We start from the raw sequence: 21,658 nt of genomic DNA, 5'->3' as shown, positions 1-21,658 counted from the left end.
GACATTTACATTTCTCAAGAAGTGAAATCTTCCTCTTAAAATATTCATTTTACCCTCACTGTATGATGTGGGGTGACAGGACCCAGATATCATACTAGGATATTGGGTTGGGGTTGGAGTGGGGGAATGGTGCTTAGAGGCACCTGAAAAATTGTGCTGTTCATTCAATATGTACTAAAAATTTCCTCCCTGTAGTCTTCTTAAAAATTTCTCAATACTTACCGAAATAGTTTTGTTGATCTAAAATAAGAGGAATCTTAACCTCTTTGGGCCTCAATTTGCCCAGTTTTAACCTGATGGAGTTGGAAGAAATAGCCTTGATTTTGTTCATTTCCCTTGTGACCAAAGTACATAAACCTTTTTGGTCATAGTTATTTCATATCTACCAAGAAGGAATTGAACTAAATAATCACTAAGACTCGTTTTTCAATAATTTCTAGCTCAATATTTTCTGCTATTAAGATTTGGTAATGATATTCATTTGCTCTGACCTAGAAAATCCATTCTATTTCTTTGCTGTCCATCTAGTAATCGAAAGGCTCACCTGGGTCCTTTGGATCTGTTCGAACCAATAAATATAATGTTGCTTATTATGACTTTGTAAGACAAGGATAATAGGATTTAGAGGGGGAAGGGACCTTAGAGATCCTTTAGTCCATTAATTTTACAGATGAGATAAAGAAGGCCCAGAGAAATAAAGTGATTTGCCTAAGTTGACATAGTTAGCAAGCTTTGGCAAAGGTTGCATTAGAACCTTGATTGTCTAAGAGTAAGATATTTTCATCTGCCACACTATGCTTCTGACTATATGAGGTATCCCCCAAAATCTCAGCAGAATTTTGAGATTTAATAGCTTAAAACTTCACTAAGACTTTTGTGACACCTCGTATAGTGTTATCCTAAGAGAGTTCTCTAGAAAAATGAGTACTTGTTCTCAGTTATAACATTACAAGAAAAAAACCCATTCTCCAAAAAAGCCAGCCATGTTTAGCTATCATAGCTCTCCTTTGAGTAACATAATCTTAGTTGATGCCTCAATGATCACTACATTAAAAAAAACCCTTACTTTCTGCCTTACACTTGGATCCAAGGCAGACGAGCAGTAAAGACTCAGCAACTCAGGGTAAGAAACTTGCTCAGGATATCATATAGCTAGGATGTGCCTGAGATCAAATTTGCACCCAGGTCCTTTTAACCCCAGGTCTGGCATTCTATTTACCTATCTTCCCCTGATCACTACATTTTTTTATTCTGTTTTTTTAAAACCCTTACATTCCATCTCAGAATCAATACTGTGCAGTGGTTCAAAAGCAGAAGAGTGGTAAGGGTTAGGCAATGGAGGTCAAGTGACTTGCCCAGGGTCACACAGCTAGGAATTGTCTGCGGTCATATATGAACCCAGGACCTCCTGTCTCTAAGCCTGACTCTCAATCCACTGAGTGACCCAGTTGCCCCCAATCACTACATTTTAAGGAAAACAAAATTTTTAAAAAATGAGAGTTAAATGACTTGTTCAAGTTCACATAGCTCATTAAAACAAAGTCATCACTAGAACCCTTGACTCCCAAAGTCCTTTGCCTTCAAATCAAGCTAAGATATCCCCTGGGCTTTCTTTCTCAGGCAGCTGATTGGCATAGTAGAAAAAGTATTGGATCTGAAGTCAAGAAGACCAGTATCAAATCCAGCCTCCCAGACTTACTGGCTGTGTGACCTTAAAAAAAAGTCATATAACCTCTTTGCCTTAGTTTCCCAGTTTTTAAAATGGGAATATACTTCCAAGGGTTGTTATAAGAATAAAATAAGGATCAGCCAGCAAAGAGCTTTTTCAACCTGAAAGCACTGGAGAAGTGCTATCATCATCATCATCATCATCATCATCATCATCATCATCATCACTTATTTAAAGCAAATTGGAATGATCAGAAGCACAACCAGGAGGAAAGTTACAGAATCACAGAATTTCAACACTGAAATTGAAATGGATCTAAATAACTATCTAGGTTAAATTGTTCTTGAACCCCCTCTACTATAGCCTACCTTTGAATGGATAACTCCAGTTAAAGAGAAACCATCACCTTGCAAGGGAACCTATACTACACTCTAATTGACTTTAATTGGTAAACATTTCCTCTTTAAAATGAGACTATATTTAGCTCTTTTCAAATGACATTCATTTACTTAACTTTATATTGTTTTTCCTTTAAGAAAATAGTGACGGTTTCCTTAAGTAATCTCTGTATAAATTATTGCTTTCTCATGGGAAAGTGATAGCACATCTATTATGCAGTCACGCACCAATTGCCCCCTGAGTGACCAGCAGCCAAGAGAAGTTTTATCCTAAGAGCCAAAGTGTTCTGTCACCTTGCGTTTTCATTACACCATCAGAGTTGCACATTGCATCAGGGAAATGGTGACTCTTCAGCCAACTGCCCAGGGCTGGAAAATACAATACTGAAGACAACACTGCAAAAATATGAGTGTGATATGTATCTGTTTTAAGGTAAAGATAAATAAATAAATTGAATTAGTCCAAACCCTCACAAAGTTGGCACAAACCACTCTGCTGGGAATTACTCCCACAAGACCTCACAAGTCTGTTTGGTTCAATCCAGCCAAAGTTAGAGAAGCACACTGCTGCATCTGTTACTTCTTCTGCTGGACGGTTGTCAAGAGTTGAAATATTCAATTATTCGTGGTTGTTTATTTCTGTGTGTGAACATTTGGCCATTTTGCCCAAGTTTTCCCTCTTCACATTCTCCTTTGCATGCTTCTTCAGCTGCCTGCAAAACATTGAGTCTGTTCCATTAACCCTTAGGTGCTTCTATTCTCTGTGGACACTAGCCATGTTTCTGTTTCCCCATTAAGGGGAAACCAAGGAACAGTGTCATATGGCAAATATTGCCTACCTGAAATGTACCACGTGGAAGGAAAACAGTTTTGTAAAAAGACACTGAAATGTGATGAATCCTGAGAAAAAGCATGAAAGAGTCTCACTTTATGGAATTCAAATATGCTGCATGCTTCAGACAGCCCTAAAATAACCCGTGAAATTATGCTAGCAACCAGAGGAGAGGGGGAAAAGATACAGTTCAAGTCTCATTTTGGTTTGTGAAATCCCTTCCCTACTTTCATCAGCCAACGACAAAAATACCCGACAGCATGTGATACTGGAAGCAAGTAAGAAGATGAGATTGAGCACCATTGTATTTGGGCAATAGAACAGTACTTTCAGTGATCCCAGATTGCTAACTGTTGGGTAAAAAAAAATACAAGTCTAACATCAATATTCTCTCAGTGAAAATATGGTTTTATAGCTATGAATCATGGAAGACCACAATCTCAGACAAAGTAAAATTATAAATAAACTCACCTTAAATGTAAAGATGTATGGTGGGTGTATGTAGGCTGCCATATGTAAGCAAAGATGACTTAGCATACAGGAAGTGGCTTAATAGACATTACCAAAGACTTATATGTATAGACAGAAGGTGGGCCAATCATTCTATGAGAATGAATATTACTCAGATCATCTCAGAACATCTTTCAATAGCCTCCTTTCTCCACTCATACAGCCATTGCCCTAATTCAGGGTCTCATAACATCTCTATGGAACTATCAAATAGTCATATAATTAGTCTTTTGAACTATTAAACAGCCTTATGATTAGTCTCCCTGCCTCAACTCTCTTTATTTCAATTCATTCTTCAGTCAGCTATAACCTCCTCCCCATACAAACTCAAAAACTCTAGTAGATCTTTTGTATCTCAGAAATCAAATAATAAATTTCTATGGCCTTTAGACCTTTTCATAATTTGGTCCCTTGCATTTTTAGTCTTCTTACTCTCTCCTCCACATATTCAACAATCCAACAAAACTATTTGCTTTTCCTCCCACATGACTTTCCATCTCCATTTCACCTTGTGTTTCCACTGGATATCCCTCATGCTTGGCATGCTGCTCATCCTCCCTTTGACAACTGTCCCCTTCCTTCAAGACTCAGCTCAAACCTCACTATCTGTAAATTACCTTTACCTTATAGCCCAAGTCCAGTGCTCTATCTTCCACTTATTCTGAGGTTTTCTAGACCTAAATATTTAAATTTTTCATTGCTCAATTGAATGTGGTTCTTAAAAGGCAGAAACTCGTTTTTAAATACTTTTCTAATGCCCTCAACATTTAACATAGTGCCTGTATATTGCATGCACTTAGGAAATTCTGGTTGAAGCTGGGCATGTTGGTTCACGATGGTAATCCCCACTCCTGTGAAAGCTGACACTAGTGGATTGCTTGAGTTCAAGAGTTCTAAACGGGGGTATGATGAAGCCAATTGGGAATTCACAGTAAATGCTGTACAAATGTGGTGAGCCATGGGAAAGCAAAGGCCACCAGAGTGCCTAAGGAGGGACAAACCTGTCCAGGTTGGTAACAGAGGAAGTGAAAACTTCCATGCTGATCGATAATGGAGTTGGGTTTGTCTGTGGCAGCTCCATCTCCAGCCTGGACAATATAAATATAGACAAAGTCTCAAAAAGAAAGAAGAGTGCTTCTTGCCTCTAGTTTGATAATAAAAACAGCAGAATAAAGCCTCTTTTGTATTAGTTTATGGAAGACATGTGTTGGGGTGGGAGAGTGAATTAAGATTTGTAGGAAATCAAAAAAAGGTACTATGATCTACACTCATAGAAACTAATAAAAAAACAAAACAACAACAAAAAAAACACTCCTCCACTTTACTCTTTAACCTTTATCTCAAATTGTTAAAATTTGGAATTGGAATTGAAAAGAACCTTTAATTGCTTATTGTGTGTTAGTACTATGCTAAGCACCAGGGATAGGATTATAAAAGTGTGATAATTTTTGTTCTTCAAAGGCTTATATTTTATTTGGATGCAATAATCCCAAAAGGAGAATTCAGCAAGATGGATAATAAGTCCCTATAGTCTTTAGAGTCCTACATCAAGTCAGAAGGCAGAGCCCAAAGGTCCTTTGTGTTGAATGGTATGGCAGATATCAATGCTAGGGTACTAGAGAGTATTGCAGCAGGGCAAATAATAAATCTCTGTGCCCTTCTGGTAGGGAATATTGTAGGACCTAGTAGTCCTCCATCTTGCCACAAGGATCATAATCTATGATTCCCTGTTTACTGAAGCAGCCATATCCTTCCAACAGCCAGAGATTTAGAGGGACTTCAGACCATGACTATTGGGAAGGGGAGATCCTAATGGGATCGATGTGGATGGCCCTCAGGCTGGGTCCTTTAAAGGACCAGATGTTGTGCTAACATGATGGACTCTATCTTTCCTCATTTTAAGGAAGCCTTTGGGCGAGTAGAGTTATTCTGTGTCTCTGGGTAAGAAGCCTCTCTCTCTCTCTCTCTCTCTCTCTCTCTCTCTCTCTCTCTCTCTCTCTCTCTCTCTGGTCCAAGGGACACTAACCCATTAAAGCACCCAAGTTAGAATACAGTACAGTACTAGAGTGTATATTTATCACTTTCCAAGAAAACAGGTTCATAACCCCCTTGAAAGCTTTGAAGAAGAAGATGGCTAACCAAGAATGCAAAGAGAATTTCACCAAAGAGCTGCCTTTATGAACTTCCATCTGCACAATGTCCTTCCACATGCAGGGGGCATCATCTGGAAAGGACATTTTGCAGGTAATGCTTCATAGTGGAGTCATGTGGCTGACTTAGCATCTGGCTTCACAGTTAAACCATAGATCAAAAGGACAGGTCCCAGTAAATATGTTGCCTAAGGCAGGGCTATCATTGTCCTCTCTGCCCTGTCCAGCTGCTCCTTACAAGCTGGAGTTTAGTCAGGGAAAGAATAAGAGAAGCATGGAACAAATTGTTGCTGACTAACTAACACTAAGATTCTCTCTCTAGGCATTAATATATCATGGATGGCATCAAATAAATAAAAATAATAAATGACACAATAACAAATGTTAGAGAGGATGTGGAAAAATAGTAACACTAATACACTGTCAATGGAACTGTGAAATGATCTAATCATTTTGGAGAACAGTCTAGAATTATCTTCAAAGAATTATAAAACTGACTCAATAATATCACTAATAGGTTTGCTTCTTAAGGTGATCAATGAAAAAAGAACAAAAAAAAGAAAGAAATGTTCTCAACTATATGTTCTAAAGCATTTATAGCAGTGTTCTTTTTGGTGGCAAAGGACTGGAAATTGAGGAGACTCCCATCATTTGGGGAGTTGCTAAACAAGTTGTGGCATATGAATGTGATGGAATACCACTATGTGCAAGAAATGAAAAGTAGGTTATTTTTTTAAAAAACACATGGAAAGGCCAAGGAAATTACGAAGAATGAAAGAATAGAAACAAAATAACAAAAATGTGTGTATATACATATATATATATATACATATACATACACACACACACATATATATATAAATTGACAGAAATATTGTTTGAAGAACAACTTGCATATTATCAACCTCCAGAAAAAGAACTAATAAATATAAACAAGCAAGGCATAGTTTTCTATATACATATATCTTTTTGGCTAACGATGCCTTCTATAATGCACAGAGGAGAAGGAGATTATCTGGGAACTTTAATTAAAAAATCATACATCATGGAAAACATACCAGCCTACACATTCCACCTGCATGCTTCTCTACACCTTTTGTTCAGTTCATTACTAAATGCATACACTCCTTTTTCTACAGAAGGTTATGAAACCCAAGGGAGAATGTTGTTCTTTACTGATCTGCCAATGTTCAAAAAATACTGAGTTTAATTGAAATGGTTTGAAATGAGTTATATTTAGTTGAAATGAAGGACAGAAATTGGGTCAGGTGAACAGTGAAACAATAGGCAATGTCAGAGGCATTCTTGTTGTACTAATTCGGGAGGTAGTGAAGTCCGTATCACAAGAGGTATTAAAGAAGTAGATGGAGGAAAACCATTAGTCAGGAATTTTGTAGAGAAGATTCATAGTCAGATAGGGATTTGGATTAATTATTTTAGAGATCCATTCAGACTCTTAAATTCTGTGACTAAGGATAGATCAAGTACACAGCTACCTACTGTTCAGTCTGTGTTGTTGTGAAGAGGGAAAAAGAGCTTTCTGCTTATCATTGTGTGTGAATATAGATTTTGTGATGTCAGGTCCCGTATGTAAAGACCCAAAGTCAGTCGCACTAAGGAGTGAAATTTTCAAAACTTGCCCAAGGTAACTGGGATAGTAAGGATCAAAATTATGCTGCAGCAGGGTTGTTTGAAAGAACTAGGCATCTTCAGCCTGAAGAAGAAAAGGCAAAGTGGATTCATGATAGTTGCCTTGAAGTGTTTGGATGGCTGCCACATAGAAGACATATCTATATTTACCTCCAACTGGTGCCATCTCTGGGCTTTCATACAAACAATTACCCATGTAGAATGCACTCCTTCCTCATGTCTGCTTCATATAATCCCATAGCTTCCCTAAAAGCTAAGCGCTACTGCCATCTTTGAAGGAAAATTATCCTGATTCTCATCAGTGACCTCCCACAAGAAAATACATGTTCTGTTTCTTTTTTCCTAATAAAAGTAATCTTCATGAGAGCAGGCATTGTTTAGGTTATGTGGATTATTTTTCATTTCTGGAATGAGTGATTTTAATACTTACTAGATATCTACAATATTCCAGGCCCTGAACTGCCAGCTGGAAATGTAAATTAATGTAATATGAATTGGAGGGAACGTACCACATGTAAAAGAATAACACCTCCATTTGTGAGAAAATAATAAATAAATAATAAAAAGCTCCAAGGAAGATTCCTCCACCTGTAAAACTTGTCATGGGTCCAAGTGCAAAGTAAAGGAACTTGCTCTGTAGGTATCTTTATTTACCAGTAAGCTGCTATTAAAAGGAGAGATAGCTATAGGCGAGAAACTCAGATATACAACAGCAAAGGATTCCAGAAAGACATTACTCTGCCCATCTTGGTCTCTGGAAGGTTCACAAAATAGGAAGACTGTCTTTCTTTGACTCACTTTAAGTGGAACTTCCTCTCTGCATAATAATTATCTTATTTATAACCTTCAGCCCAAAAGGAATATTACAGCAGAGTTTCCCCACCAAGTTTGGAATTTCACTCCCATCTTCTGCAGTAAATTTCAATTCAACATCCCTTTCTAACATAAGGGGAAATTTCAACTCTGCATTGGTTTCTATCACTTTCTAACAACCAAAGCTGCCAAAGAGTGATTTGATTTGCCTAAGATGGTGAACTACCAATCATTGGAATTATTCAATCAAAAGCATGATTCACTGGGCATGTGGCTATAATAGAAGCCAGCTGGCACACATATGTGTACATATAAACATGTGTTATCCCTATGGATACATGCATAAATCCATGTGTGGTATATATCATCTATGTACCTATCTGAGCAAGAAGCATAGTTTACATTTGTCTTTTACATCCTTTTTCTTCCTTTTTGGTGTAAGGGCTATGGAAGCCAGAATTCTTAGTGGCCATTTTACCTCTTTAGACACTTCAGAGTTCTCAGCTTGCTGGTATTTTGGCCTCACTTACTTAGAATGGGACCCAAGATGAGGTGAGAAATAGAGAGCTACAACATTACTTTAAGACATTTAATTTCTTCTTGTTGCTGTGTTGGCTTTTCCTTTTTAAGTGCCTCTTTTTTCCTCCTCTTCAAGAGTGGCCCTGAATCCTAATGAGGCAACTAATACTAAAAACATAAGGTCATTTTTAGGTCATTCCTTTTATAAAATGCTTTGCCAGTTTCTTTTGCTCTCAATACCTAGAGAGGCCTTTTCACAGTATGAAGGAAAAATGAAGAGGTTTCCTCAAGCTAATGTTGTTTTAAAATCTTGATCCCTTGTTCTAATTTCAGTGCATTGTCATGCCCTACAATCAACTGGAAATGCCAGGAATGTGATGAAAAACTGGTACTCACTCAGGACCGGTTTGCCCCAATTGTAGCTTTATTATTACTCCAGAAGCTTTTGTCCCTGCATTATGGTGGTCTTCAGTGGCTGGGTTCTGTGAGTAGCTTCCTTTGGCTACCATGTCCATCCATGGACAATATGAATCATGGTGAATTATCGACTGCTTGGCCGAAGATCCAGGACAAAGAGATAATTGGGCAAAACCTAAAACTAGCAATAATAGAAAATGTTAATGTTCTTGTCTTTATTTAGTTCTCTAGAAGATAGTAGCAGAATGATAATGATGATTACCTGCCTCTCATTTTAAGGTATTAATATAACAAAGTATTTATTAAAATACTTTAAGAAAGTATTTTATTCACAAGAACTCAATGAAATGTGCATTTTATGTATTGTTATTTCCATGTTATCAATGATAAAAGTTATCCTTCAAGAAATAAAATGATTTTTCCAAGCTTACATTACTAATAATTATTAAAGCCAGGAGTTCAACTATAGTATTCTGGTTCCTGAACTTTTACTACCACTACATTATGCGGATAGAGCATGCTTAAAGTTTGTTAAGCCCTTTATGTAATCATATTTGATTGCCACCGCCACCTTGTGAGGTGGTCGCTATTTTTTAATATTCCCATTTTATAGATGAGGAAAGTAAGTCTGAGAGGGGAGAAATTATTTTTCCAATGTCTTACCTACAAATCAAATATTTGATACAAGATTCTGACTCAGGTATTCCTTATTTAAGTACAGTGATCTATACCTTATACCACCAAGATGCCATATACCTTAATCATACACACAATTGATATTTACGTAGTACCTCAAAGTTTGTAAAACATTATGCATGTGTATATACACATATGTGCATGCATGTATATACATATATGTTTATATGTATGCTTTCATAGTTCATCCTCCAAACCACTGTTTGAAGTAGGTAATACCTGCATTTGTTAATCCCATTTTACAGATGTGGTACAGCAACTTAGGAAGATTGAATGACTTTCCAAACGGTCACCTAGCTAGTAAGTGTCAGAAGCTGGAATCCCCAATTAATATCCTAACGCTTATTCAACTGTGCCATGCTGTGTCATTAATTTAAAAAATGGCATTAAGCATTCAGCGAAATTAGAAATGTCTGATACTTCTGCATAAATCATGGTTTGATTTGTGATGGATTTTTTATTCTTTCGCCATGTGCCTAAACAATAAAACAAAAACTTAGTAAGAAAATGACCAGAACAGTAATACTATACTGACTAGTTTAGTATTTGCCTTTGGAGGATGGATAGGAGTGAGAGAAGTAGACAACCATTAAGGAAAGGGATGGAATTAGATTAAAAATTTGGAGAATATCAGTTTTCTTATTTTTTTAACTTTATAGAATGAATAGTGGGGCAACCAGAAGGCTTAGCAGATTGAAAGCCCAGTTGGAGATGGGAGGTCTTGGGTTCAAATTTGATCTCAGACATTCCTAGTCAGTGTAACCAATTGCCTAGTCCTTATTGCTTTCCTGCCTTGAAAATAATGTTCATTCAAAGATGGAATGTAAGTGTTAAAAAAAAGAATGAATAATACACAAGAGGACAAGAATTTTCTAAATAAATTGTGATACATGGTCTTTTTTTTGAGATTATTGTCTTGCTGAAATTGTGAGTAATTCACTTTATGGAAACAATATATATTTTTTGAAAAGCACTTTTTTAGAGAATGCATTCTCTGCAAAATATTTCAGTATACTTTTGTACCTCAGAAGACGTGGAATTTCACTGATGTGGATGAAGCTTCCATTGATAAATATGACAACTCTCTGTCTCTCCATCTCTGTTTCTGTCTCTCTCAAACACACACAAACACATTCCTTAATATATAGCTTCATAAATAATTGAGGGGAAGAATTTGTCATTTGTTGGTCAACTACCTTGATCAGAGCTTCTGCACATAAAGCTGCACTTGTCTTTAGGTATTTTAGGTACTTTTTGTCCTATGAACAATGCTAGGACAGAAGGGCAATGGCCAGGCAAATAAGGTTATGTACCCATGGTCACACAGCTAAGAAGTGTCATATGGCAGATTTGAACCCAAATTGCCTTGACTCTAGGTCTGGCTCTCTATCTACTGTACCATCTATCTGTCCCAAGACCTATATTTAAAAACCTCCTAGCATATTCAGACTTCCCTCACCTTAGCCTTCTATTAATAACCTTTGACAATCTAGGACTACATCTGTGTACCTAAGAGTAGAACTTAAAGAAGAACCCCAATGTAGATTACACTAAATTAATAATTAGAAATGAAAAACAAATTGAAAAGGATGGTGAGAGTCATCTATAATAATCTTCTTCCCAATGGCTCAATTTCTCTGTAAGTATTCTTTAGAGGGAAGTGGCTGGTTGATTACCTGGTCTCTATTTAAACACCTCCAGTTACATTCAAGCATCCCTTTCCATTTTGGGTCATCTTAAATCTCCCAGTTATGTTTCCTTATAGAAAGTAAAACTCTACCACTCTATAATTTTGACCCTTAAGCATTTGACCCAAGTTCTTCCTTTCAAAGTCTTTTTAAAATCTCATGAAATGAGGCTAATCTAATTCCCCATATTATAGTGTTTCAGATGTTAAAAAATGAAGATATTTTAGTAAAAACAATGGCTAATATTTATATAGCACTGAAGGGTTTGAAAAGTGGTATACATACACTTATGTATATGTAATGTTCACATATATGTATATTTTATTCTTGCAACTTGGTGAGGTAATTATTATTTTTCCATTTTTCATATTAAAAGAAACAGACAGAGTTGAATGATTTTCCCAAGGATAGCTAATAGGTATCTGAAGCAAGATTCAAATATAGATTTTCTTTACTCAAAGTCTAATAATCTATCTGCTATGGCACTAGCTTCTCCCAGTTTTTACTATGAATCTTCTCTGTTTGAAGTTAAGCATCCTCTGTTCTTTAATCAGTGGTACTATGGCCAGCATTTTTGAGGCCCCTCTATAGCCACCTGTGGGAAGCCAATAAGAGAAACAGAGTCTCAAATAGAAAAAAATCTGAGGTTCTTCTTTTGACCCCTTTGGTGATCCACACCCTTTCTTGTTGAAAAGTATTGTGGCCTTATTGGAAAATTTTAAGCTCTTAGCAAACAAGAAGTCAAGAGGTTAACATTCTCCCCTTTGGTCAGGAATGCAGTTGCTGGGTCTCAGAAAGTGGTTTTAGACATTCAAGTCTGAAAAATTCAGGGACTTCCCAACCCAGCAAAATATTCCCAGACTTAACTGATGAGGAGGCAGCTACAATCCAACCTTGTATTCTTATCTACACCTTGAAGCTCCTAAGGCTTTTGTTTTATCTATGTTAAAAACCCAGCTCTGTGTAGTTGTGGGAAACTTTCCTTGTGCTTTTAGGTGAAAGGGAGTTTGAACTTTCATATATAATAAACTTATGACTCAATGGCACTTCGGAGAAGCAGCTATGAGTTAACAGTCAAGATTGTCTCCCGTGTCCCATTATTTCCCTATAAAGTAAGCCATCTTTATCAGAGATGATGAATAGATCTCAACAGCCATCATCATTTGGATATTTTCTGTTTAGTCACTGGCTTTCCTAAAAGGGACTCTTCATTCTGTAACACAATATTATAGATTTAGTTTGACCAGCATAGTTCAAACAAGCAAGCATTTAATAAGTGCTGAAAACAAAGTATTGTGCTAAGTCTTTTCCTCCTTCATTTTGGGCATGTATTTCTATGAATAAATGTAGTTAACCCTTCAGGTATTTTGGAGCACCAGAGCTGTTCCTACTGCTGTTTCTGGTAACCTAACTAGCTAATTTCACCAATATAGTTATCATTAGTCCAATGATACTACTGAAGTGGTGGCCCGGCAATGGCTATGGAAGAGATGTCAGTTATTCCAGGGAATCTTAGGAACAAGAATATACCTCCAGGTATAGGAAATGAGGGATTCCATGTATTCAATTTTCCTTTCAACTTAAGGGTATCAAGTGGTTGAGGAGAGAGTCCTAAATGCCTAAAAGCCCTAAGAAAGGAGATCTGTGGCAAATCCTAGGAATATTTGAAAACCAAAAGTTGAGATGGAACCATAAGTGAAAGCTTCCCAGGTAGTCAGAATAGCAGGGACTTAGAGACATGAACTTCCATAGAGCTTAGATTAGATATCCTGATCCATTGCCATGTGTGCCTATGACCAAGAGCGAAAAGGACCATGAAATTGAACAAGATCTATCTTAAAAAGTAAGCTTTTTGTGGCCATCTAGGGGGCTCCGTGGATTGAGACCCAGGCCTAGAGATGGGAGATCCTGGGTTCAAATCTGATTTAACACACTTCCTACTTAGTCCCCATTGCCCAGCCCTTAAGACTCTTTTGCCTTACAACCAATACACCATATTGATCCCAAGACAAAAAGGTAAGAGTTTAAAAAAGAAATCAACCTTTTTTGCACATCTTGCTTCAGCAAGATCTGATATCTACCTTTTAGGGCACCTTTAAGGCCAATTATAGAAATTCAAGATTATAAATTTAGAACAAGAAGAGACCTTTGAATTAATTTATTGTAAGCCAACTGTGACTCAGGCCAGGCTAGTGTTCAGGATAGGAATAGAATGAGATAATTAGAGACCACCATTTATACCAATTAACAAAAGTTCATTTAGCCATTGCACTGGAAAGATTATTTGGCAAGAATACATCAATAGTGGGCACAGTATCTTTGCTTCTGTATTGGCTACATGAATCACCTAATCATATGATTTGTTTCTTATCCAAGTTCCTTGCTTTATCATATCCTCATCTGTTGATTCTGGGGGTGCAACTTATTTAATCTTTTTCTCAATATGAAGCACACCTCAAGGAAATCAGATATGGATAGAACAGGGGTAAGAACAAGACAAAAGAAGAGGTGTGGACATTTCAAACATTATTCTGCCTTCTCCTGGAAACTATCCATATGGAAATTTCCTCCAAAGGAAATTATTTCAATGGTTCAAGCCCTGGGCCAATTATGTTTCAAGGATTTTTTCTGCACCTTTTAAGGAACAACTAACAGTCTACATGGTGCACGGCCTTAGGATACTGCTGCATCCATATAATCTAACTCATTCATTTTAAAGATGAGGAAATAAGACAAGTGGTTGTGCCCAAGGTCACACATAAAGTAGCAGAGCTGAAAATTGGACCCAGGCCCTGTAAATCTCAAACCCAGCATTTTCTGTGGTATCCTGTGGTCTCCAGTTGGTTGTTATAGTCCAGTAATTCATTCTAGCTTGTAAATTCAGACCCCAATGTATCTCTTCTTTTTATTTTGAGGGCTCCTATATATTACTTTAAGATGATCTGAAGTAGCTAATCTACAAATCTCTTTTTATTAATGGAAATGTAGTTTTGTATCTTTGTGGGGCCAAAATGAGTTGGACAAATTCAACTGATGCTTTCAATGCCAATGTGCTTCTACAATTCACAGGAGCTTGTGTCATCTCCCTGCAGTCTTAACAAATGACTCTGACTTTGACTATAAAAAATGACTATAATTTTTCATTGGCTGATTTGGTTTGAATGAGTAAATTATTTTTATATCATTGCATTAACTCCCATAACATTGAATGAGCTGATAACTCCCTGGTGTTGCTGAGCAGCAAAGGACTATTATTCTGAATTGAATTTTTATTGATTTTCTTGTGCTACAATGACTTTTCTAACATAGTAGCATGAAAGGAAAATGAGAGCTAGACCAAAGAGTTTTAGAAAGGAGGCTCTGCTGCCCCGTGTTCTGACCTGACATAGCCCAAAAGTTTCTACTCATTGACCACTCCTGAGTTTTCCACTTATTGATTATGTGATTTATATCCTATCCAAGTCCCTTGCTTTACCATAGCCTCATCTGTTGGGGGCAGGGCATCTTATTCCATCTTTTCCTCACTGTGAAGCACTCCTCAAGAAGATCAGATGTGGGTTGAACAGGAGTGAGAAAGAGGCAAAAGGAGATATGTTGACATTCTTAAACATCATCTCAGCAACTTTTGTTAATCCTTTATGGAGGTGGATCTTAAGGACATGTTTCTGTTCACTTTCTAATTTCTTAGGTATTATTTAGGATAGTTAAAATATTATATGGAATAGAGGACAAACCTAAGACTATGGACTCCATGGAAAGTCACTTATGTTTCCAATGTCTCCAACCATCTTTTGAAAAATGATAAGTTTCAGAAGAGTGGCATTTCCCACTGACATTGCTAAGTTTCCTACACTATTAGAATCAAAAGTTTGAGACCTCCCCTGCCACTTCCAATTTTTTTAATGTTTTATAATCCTGGGTATTATGTAAAAGATATTAATGAGAATGCTTTCATGATAACCTTTACTATGTTTAGCTTCACAATAGTTTTAGTACTCATTGAAGTTTTTGATAAATCCTCTTATTTAAGATTGTATAAGGCATAGTAAAGTTGGAAGTTGGCAATTCAAATGAAACCTTTTATTTTTCCTATCCCATGACTTCCTATTAAGTTTTATATAGTATGAAGAGTCCAAGTAGGATATCAAGTTTTGAATTTATATAGAATTATGATTGAGCTTCATTTCCTTGCTCCAAGTTGAACATGTGTGTTTGGTGATAGTAACCACTGGTTTCCTGTGTTAGACTGAAAGTATTTTCCTATTATCCAGAATGACCATGTTAGTAGTGTGGAATTAGACTTCCTTTGGGAGATGGAACAGTCAGGCCCAACAAATAATTTTCTATTAGCAGACTCTCTAAAGCCTCATGGGTAAAAGGAACTCTCACTTTCCAGTAGATCCATGTTTGTCCCTTCCTGATGAATAACCCATTAGTATAATCTGGAGCATGGCTTTTCTACTTGAGGAGGATATCCCCAGGAGAGTAGCAGATAAGAATTTCCAGGTCTAATGTGTGCAGAGAAACCTGAGTATTGCCTATCAGTGCTTATTCATGGTACTTATTATTACATCAGTCTCTGTATGGCCTTCCACTACACTGCAAGCCAGTAACTAAATCATAAGTTTAAAGGGCTGTGGCAATTTATGGATCCCTGAATGGCAGAAAGCAGTTCTTTAGAACTCAAAAGATAGCAGAGAAAAAAGCAGATGTATCTCACTAGTACTTCACTGATCTCTTACATCATATAAACTAATTAAAAACTTCATAAATATCGTACCAAAAGGTATTTTGGACATTGTTTACCTGCAAGAGAAATAAACATGAAGAGGGGAAAATATCTAAAGAAGGAGGATACATAGATTTCTGTACTTTATTTCTTTTCCCTCTGGATATTTTTGATTTGATAAAATCACATTTAATGTATTTATAAAATTTATAAAAACGTAAGAGATTTAAGGTCTCAGCTCTTTTCCAGGGATCTTCATTCATATTATTAAACAATGAAGAAAAATCAATAAATCCACAATTTGCAATTTGAAATACTCAATTCAAACAAAAATACATCCTTAGGGAGAGTAGGGAGAAAAAAATTTGCATCTTTTATTTGGGGAAGCATTGTAAATAACCTTCATAGGCTTTAGTATGCTATATAGTTCTGTGACAGCTGGAATTATACATGTGCTATGAAATTAGCAAAATGTTCTTCTGGCTCTCAATAGCAGAAAAGGCCAAAACCTCTTTAAAAAATAATACAGTACATGAACACATCGTAGTGATGCCAACAAGGCTCCTAAAAAGAGTTTGTTTGCATGTGTATGACTGTGAGAGTGAATGTGTATTTGTATGTGTCTGTGTATACATCTGAGTGTGTGTGTGCACTTTACCAAAACAAGAGGCCTCTACTGGTTAGCAATCAGAGACTGGAAGTCAAGAACTCAGGTTTTTGTTCCCAGTGCTAGCACTGACACTCTGAGACCAGTGGCAAGCCAATTAACCTCACCATGTTCCAGCCCTCACGTGTCAAAGGCTAATGGTGACACTTGTTTGTAAGTGCCTTGAGTCCCTAGTGACGGATGCCATACCAGTGCAGAGCATTTCTATTGGACTGGAGGGTGCTGTATTTTTTAATTGTATGTTTGGTTGGATAGGTTATAGATTTTTGTGGTTGTTTTTGTCGTTGAATGCCTCCCTTTCTCCCTGATTACAAATAAAAAGGCTAATAGGTAATCTCACTCTATTACCATTTTCTAGGGCCTCCAGAGCCCTGAGAGAATGGCACAAATTACCAATTAATAATGTATTCTTTAGTTAATAATATTATAATATATTGAAAGAAAAAAGAACTTATTGTGGTTGTGTATTTGCCATGGATTCATTAGGACAAGCATTAAGTTATATGCTAAGTAGATAATAGAAGTATAAATTTATGACAAAAGGAACTTTTGGTTTTCTTACCCAGTCACTTAAAAAAAAACTCTAATAAAAAATGGAAAAATCTGGAAAGAGGGTGGTGGGGATTAAAAAGTGATTCATAATATTTGAGGCAATTTTGTCACTCAGAGATCTCTTAGGCCCGTGAATACATTCTTTTATTGTATTTGTATTTTGAACAAATGTGCCCTAGGTTTCCTTCTTGAGAAATATGACCAGTTTGCTGAACTTTTTGCAGATTTACGGAAAAACTTTGAGCAAGATCCCCAGGGAAGGGAAGTCCCTATTGAAGGGATGATTGTCCTGCACTGTCGCCCACCAGAGGGTGTCCCTGCTGCAGAGGTAAGATGCATCTTTGATTTGGCTCAAATATATTCAGAAGGAGATCATACTTGAGTCCTGCAGGGGGAGATTAGCTGACTGTAACAGGTGTCTGTGTTATAGGGAACTAAATATTCTAGATGTTGAGTAAACACTCCGTTATGAGAAATAAGAAAAGCTAGGAATAGAACATGTTTGCCTTTAGTGTAATCATATCTATTCCCTTGTTGCCACAAAATCTGACATTTGAAAAGTTTGAGATTGCTTTTAGGACTTCATTTTTTTTAGTTCTTTCATACAAACATATTGGTTTGAGGCCATGATCTAATAAGTATCAAGGACAGGCAAAATTGTGAAATCTTATTTAAAAATCACAATAAATGCAGAATAATTATTTGAGGAGATATCTAAATATACAGATGATAGATAGATAGATGAAAGGTAGGTAGGTAGGTAGATAGATAAGCGACAGAGACAGAGAAAGAGAGAGTAACAGAGAGAGAGAGAGAGAGAGAGAGAGAGAGAGAGAGAGAGAGAGAAATCACATTTTGTATGATGGCGGGGAGATAGCACCTCAGCTGAATCTTGAAGGGAACTAGGAAATATAAAAAGTACATGTAGAATTCCATATTTTTATATGAACTTATCTGGGTATGAATTATATTCCCTCAGGAAGTTGCTTGGCTTCTGAGGGCAGGTATTGTTTCATCTGTGTCTTCGTATACATAGCTCTAGCACAGAGCCTGCTGTTGTTTATCCTTAGTTTTCAAAGAGGACTAGTGACATCATAGGTGGATGTCTTGACTTGCTGGTGAATTGAATTTAAGTGAAGCAGGAATGATTTGGTTGTGTCCATAAAGCAACTGGAGAGGTGATTTCTGATTTCCATGGTGGTGTTATGTTACCATACATCTAACCTGCTTCCTTTCCTACAGAACAGAGAATTTAAAATGCAGAGTTATTGAAGGCAGTGACACTTCTTATAAATTCTTATAAGAAGTAGCTCGGGGGCTCAGTGGATAGTGTGTTGGACCTGAAATGCAGAAGCCATGGGTTCAAATCTGAATTTACTAGGCAGCTGTGTGATCTCTGCCAAGTCACTTCTGCTTCCCTAAGTTTTCCCATCTTTAATATCCAGCTTCATAGTACCTACATCCCAAGATTGTTGTGAAGATCAAATGAGAAAATATTTAAAAAGCACTTAGCAAACCTTAAAGCACTATATAAATGCTAGCTATTGCTGTTGTTGTAGGGATGAGGATGAGGATGGAGTGATAATGATGCTGGATGATGTTCTCTAGATCCTCATTTTCACTGTAGGGATACAATCAGTGCTAATAACATAATAGTTACTGACATCTTAGCCAAATTATTCAGCTTCCTGAGTATCATTTTTCTGGTCTGAAACAGGTTGTTTTAATACTTATTGTACCTACTTCATTGAATGGTCATTTAAGCCAGATGAGATAATTACAAAAAGTTCTCAGTGGCAGAGCATAAACTTGAATAATTATTATCAGGGTGGTGCTTTAGATCTCTAAAACCACAATTCAGGATTCACCGCTGTGATCCAGTGATTATCTGAAGAGTCAAGAGAGGGGTTAGATTTTCTTAGCAGAGTTAGGATTCATTTTATTACTGTAGATCCTAATGTAGAATTGGCCAGGCCATTATATTCCTGTAATATGGTAAGCCAGGAAGTTGTCTACAATCCTGATATTTAATTCCTGATGAAGAGAGCAGGGAAAAAGAGATTAGTAGCAAGCAGAAGCTGTTCACTGCTCTCATTTTTGCTATTGCTGTGGTATCTTGTAATTAGAGAGGCAAAGGAAGAAAGTGAGGAAGTTGCAGAAAACATATATATGCATATTTAAACTTAAAGCATGCTGGGTTAGACATCATCCAAAGCTCAGGGAAATCAGAGAAATGAATCAAATGGGAAATAAAATGAGATTGCACATTCTATGAGTGTGATGTGGAATTTAAAACCAATGGAGAAACAGGCTTATTTCATATTTTTACAAAAGAAATACTGTTGCAAATGATTGATCTTTGCCCTGGATCTTGTAAGAATATGGTATTTTTTCCTGGAGTAGTTGAAGAATAGTGGTGTGTTGGAAATAGAAGTAAATATGCACCTTTCTTTTCTGATGGATATAGAGGAAGCAGCCCAGTTTAATAGAGAGACCACAAGACATCTTGGAAAATGGAGCAGCTAGGTGGCACAGTGGCTAGAACACTAGATCTGGAGTCAAGAAGACTACAATTCAAATTTGGTTTCAGACACTCAGTAGCTTTGCAACCCTGGGAAAGTCACTTAACCATTGTTTGCCTCAGTTTCTTCAACTTTAAAATAGAGATAATAATAGCATCTACCTTGCAGGGTTGTTTTGAGGATGTAACAAGATACTTACAAAGTACTTGACAAAGGATCTTGCACAAATGGTAAATAAAATAGGCACATAATGAATGCTTCCTTTCTTCCCTTCATTTTAAAGGTGTCCCAATTCTGCTTCTGATACTTAATAGTTGAATAACCCCAGGCAAGTCTATACAGCTCTTTGGGCTTCAGTTAACTATACCTGTAAAATAAAGAGATTGGAAAACAGCTATCATTTATTGAGAGCTCTAAGTTTTACAAAGCACCATACATATTATTGTGTTGGTCCTCACATTAGGGGTAAATATTTTCATGGTTCCCGTTTTGCAGATGAAGAAACCTGCTGAGAAAGCTTAAGTTACTTGCCCAGTTTCACAAAGCTAAAATGCTCCTGAGGCAGAGTTTGCACTCAGGTCTTCTTGGACCAGATCTTCCAACTCCAGTTCTCTCATGACTAAACTACCTACTTGCCGAGGATTCTCCTTACTCCAAATTTCATAATACTATGTGACTGAAATACTTTACTGTACAGTTGTAACTATACTATTCTCTATTATTGAACTGTACAGTCTTCAATCTTCAATAGATTCTTGATGTTGTCAGCAGAGGTACTTCCTCCCAACAATTCTCTTCAATTCAACAAAGCTTAATAAAACGCCTGCTGTGTGCAAGGCACTGAGGATAGAAAGGCTCAGACAAAACAGTTCCTGTCCTAAAGGAACTTACATTCCACTGGCGGAAGGGAGAGAATGTATAAAAAAAAAGTCATAGGAAATCAGAGAAGGCTTCGTGGTGAAAGCTTTGCCTGATTTCTTTGGGGAAACCAATAATTCTAGGAAAAATAGATGATGAAAGATGACATTCTAAGCATAGAGGACAAAGACATTGAATCGGGGAGGAGATACTTAGTTTAGGAAGTAGTAAATAGACCAATTTGGCTGCTCTGTGAAATTATTGAAGAGGAATAATATAAAATTAGGTTCAAAAGATTGATGGGAGTTAGATCACAGAGGGCCTTAAATGCCAGGGTAAGGAAAATATCTTTTATCCTTGTTGCAATGGGGAGTTTTTGAAGGTTTTTGAGCAAAGGTGTGACATAGTTATCCATGATAAATCTTGACCATACACTTTATATGATGAATCTGAGTCTAAAACTGAATATGTATGAGATAAGTAGATAGGATCAATATGAAAATGATTTTTGGAGGTCTATAGAGGATAGATTGGACAAAAGACAGAAAGCAGGAAATTAGGTGCATTACAGGAGTTAAGTGAGAGTTGATGGACACATGCAGCAGAATGGCAGCTGTGTGAGGGAAGAAAATGTGACATATTTAAGAAATATTTTGATGCTAGAATCATTGATTTGGCAAACATGTGAATGTTGGAGATAATAGAGAAGAGTCACAAGTACACTCAGGTTACTAACTTGAACACTAGGAGGAGAATGATAATAAATAGCAAGGTTTGGAGATAGGTTTTGGTGGAGGAGGCAATAAGATTAATTTTGAATGAGATATTTATGGGACATATAGGCAACATCCCACAGATCACTAATAATGGAATGGCAGCTATGACCAATCCAACTTTTTTTCATCCTGTGAAATTCCTATTCTCATCCCCTCTTAAGTCCTCCATAAAGGATTGACTCCATTTGCTTTTTATCTTCCTCTAGATCTGT

At 36.8% G+C, this 21,658-nt stretch overlaps 1 protein-coding gene across 1 annotated transcript in view; it reads left to right on the top strand.

Moving 5' to 3' along the window:
- The window catches only part of UNC5D (unc-5 netrin receptor D), a 376,103-nt gene that overhangs the window by 39,649 nt on the left and 314,796 nt on the right, over window positions 1-21,658 (top strand). The window contains exon 4 of the mRNA XM_044659544.1: window positions 17,515-17,618. Coding sequence (XP_044515479.1) covers window positions 17,515-17,618 — 104 coding nt within the window. The remainder of the gene's footprint in view (window positions 1-17,514; window positions 17,619-21,658) is intronic.

This window comes from Gracilinanus agilis, chromosome 2 (assembly GCF_016433145.1).
Source record: "Gracilinanus agilis isolate LMUSP501 chromosome 2, AgileGrace, whole genome shotgun sequence".
In the NCBI taxonomy this organism is placed as follows: domain Eukaryota; kingdom Metazoa; phylum Chordata; class Mammalia; order Didelphimorphia; family Didelphidae; genus Gracilinanus; species Gracilinanus agilis.
Note: the sequence above shows the minus strand (reverse complement) of the source record. Positions and strands in the feature narration are given on the sequence as shown.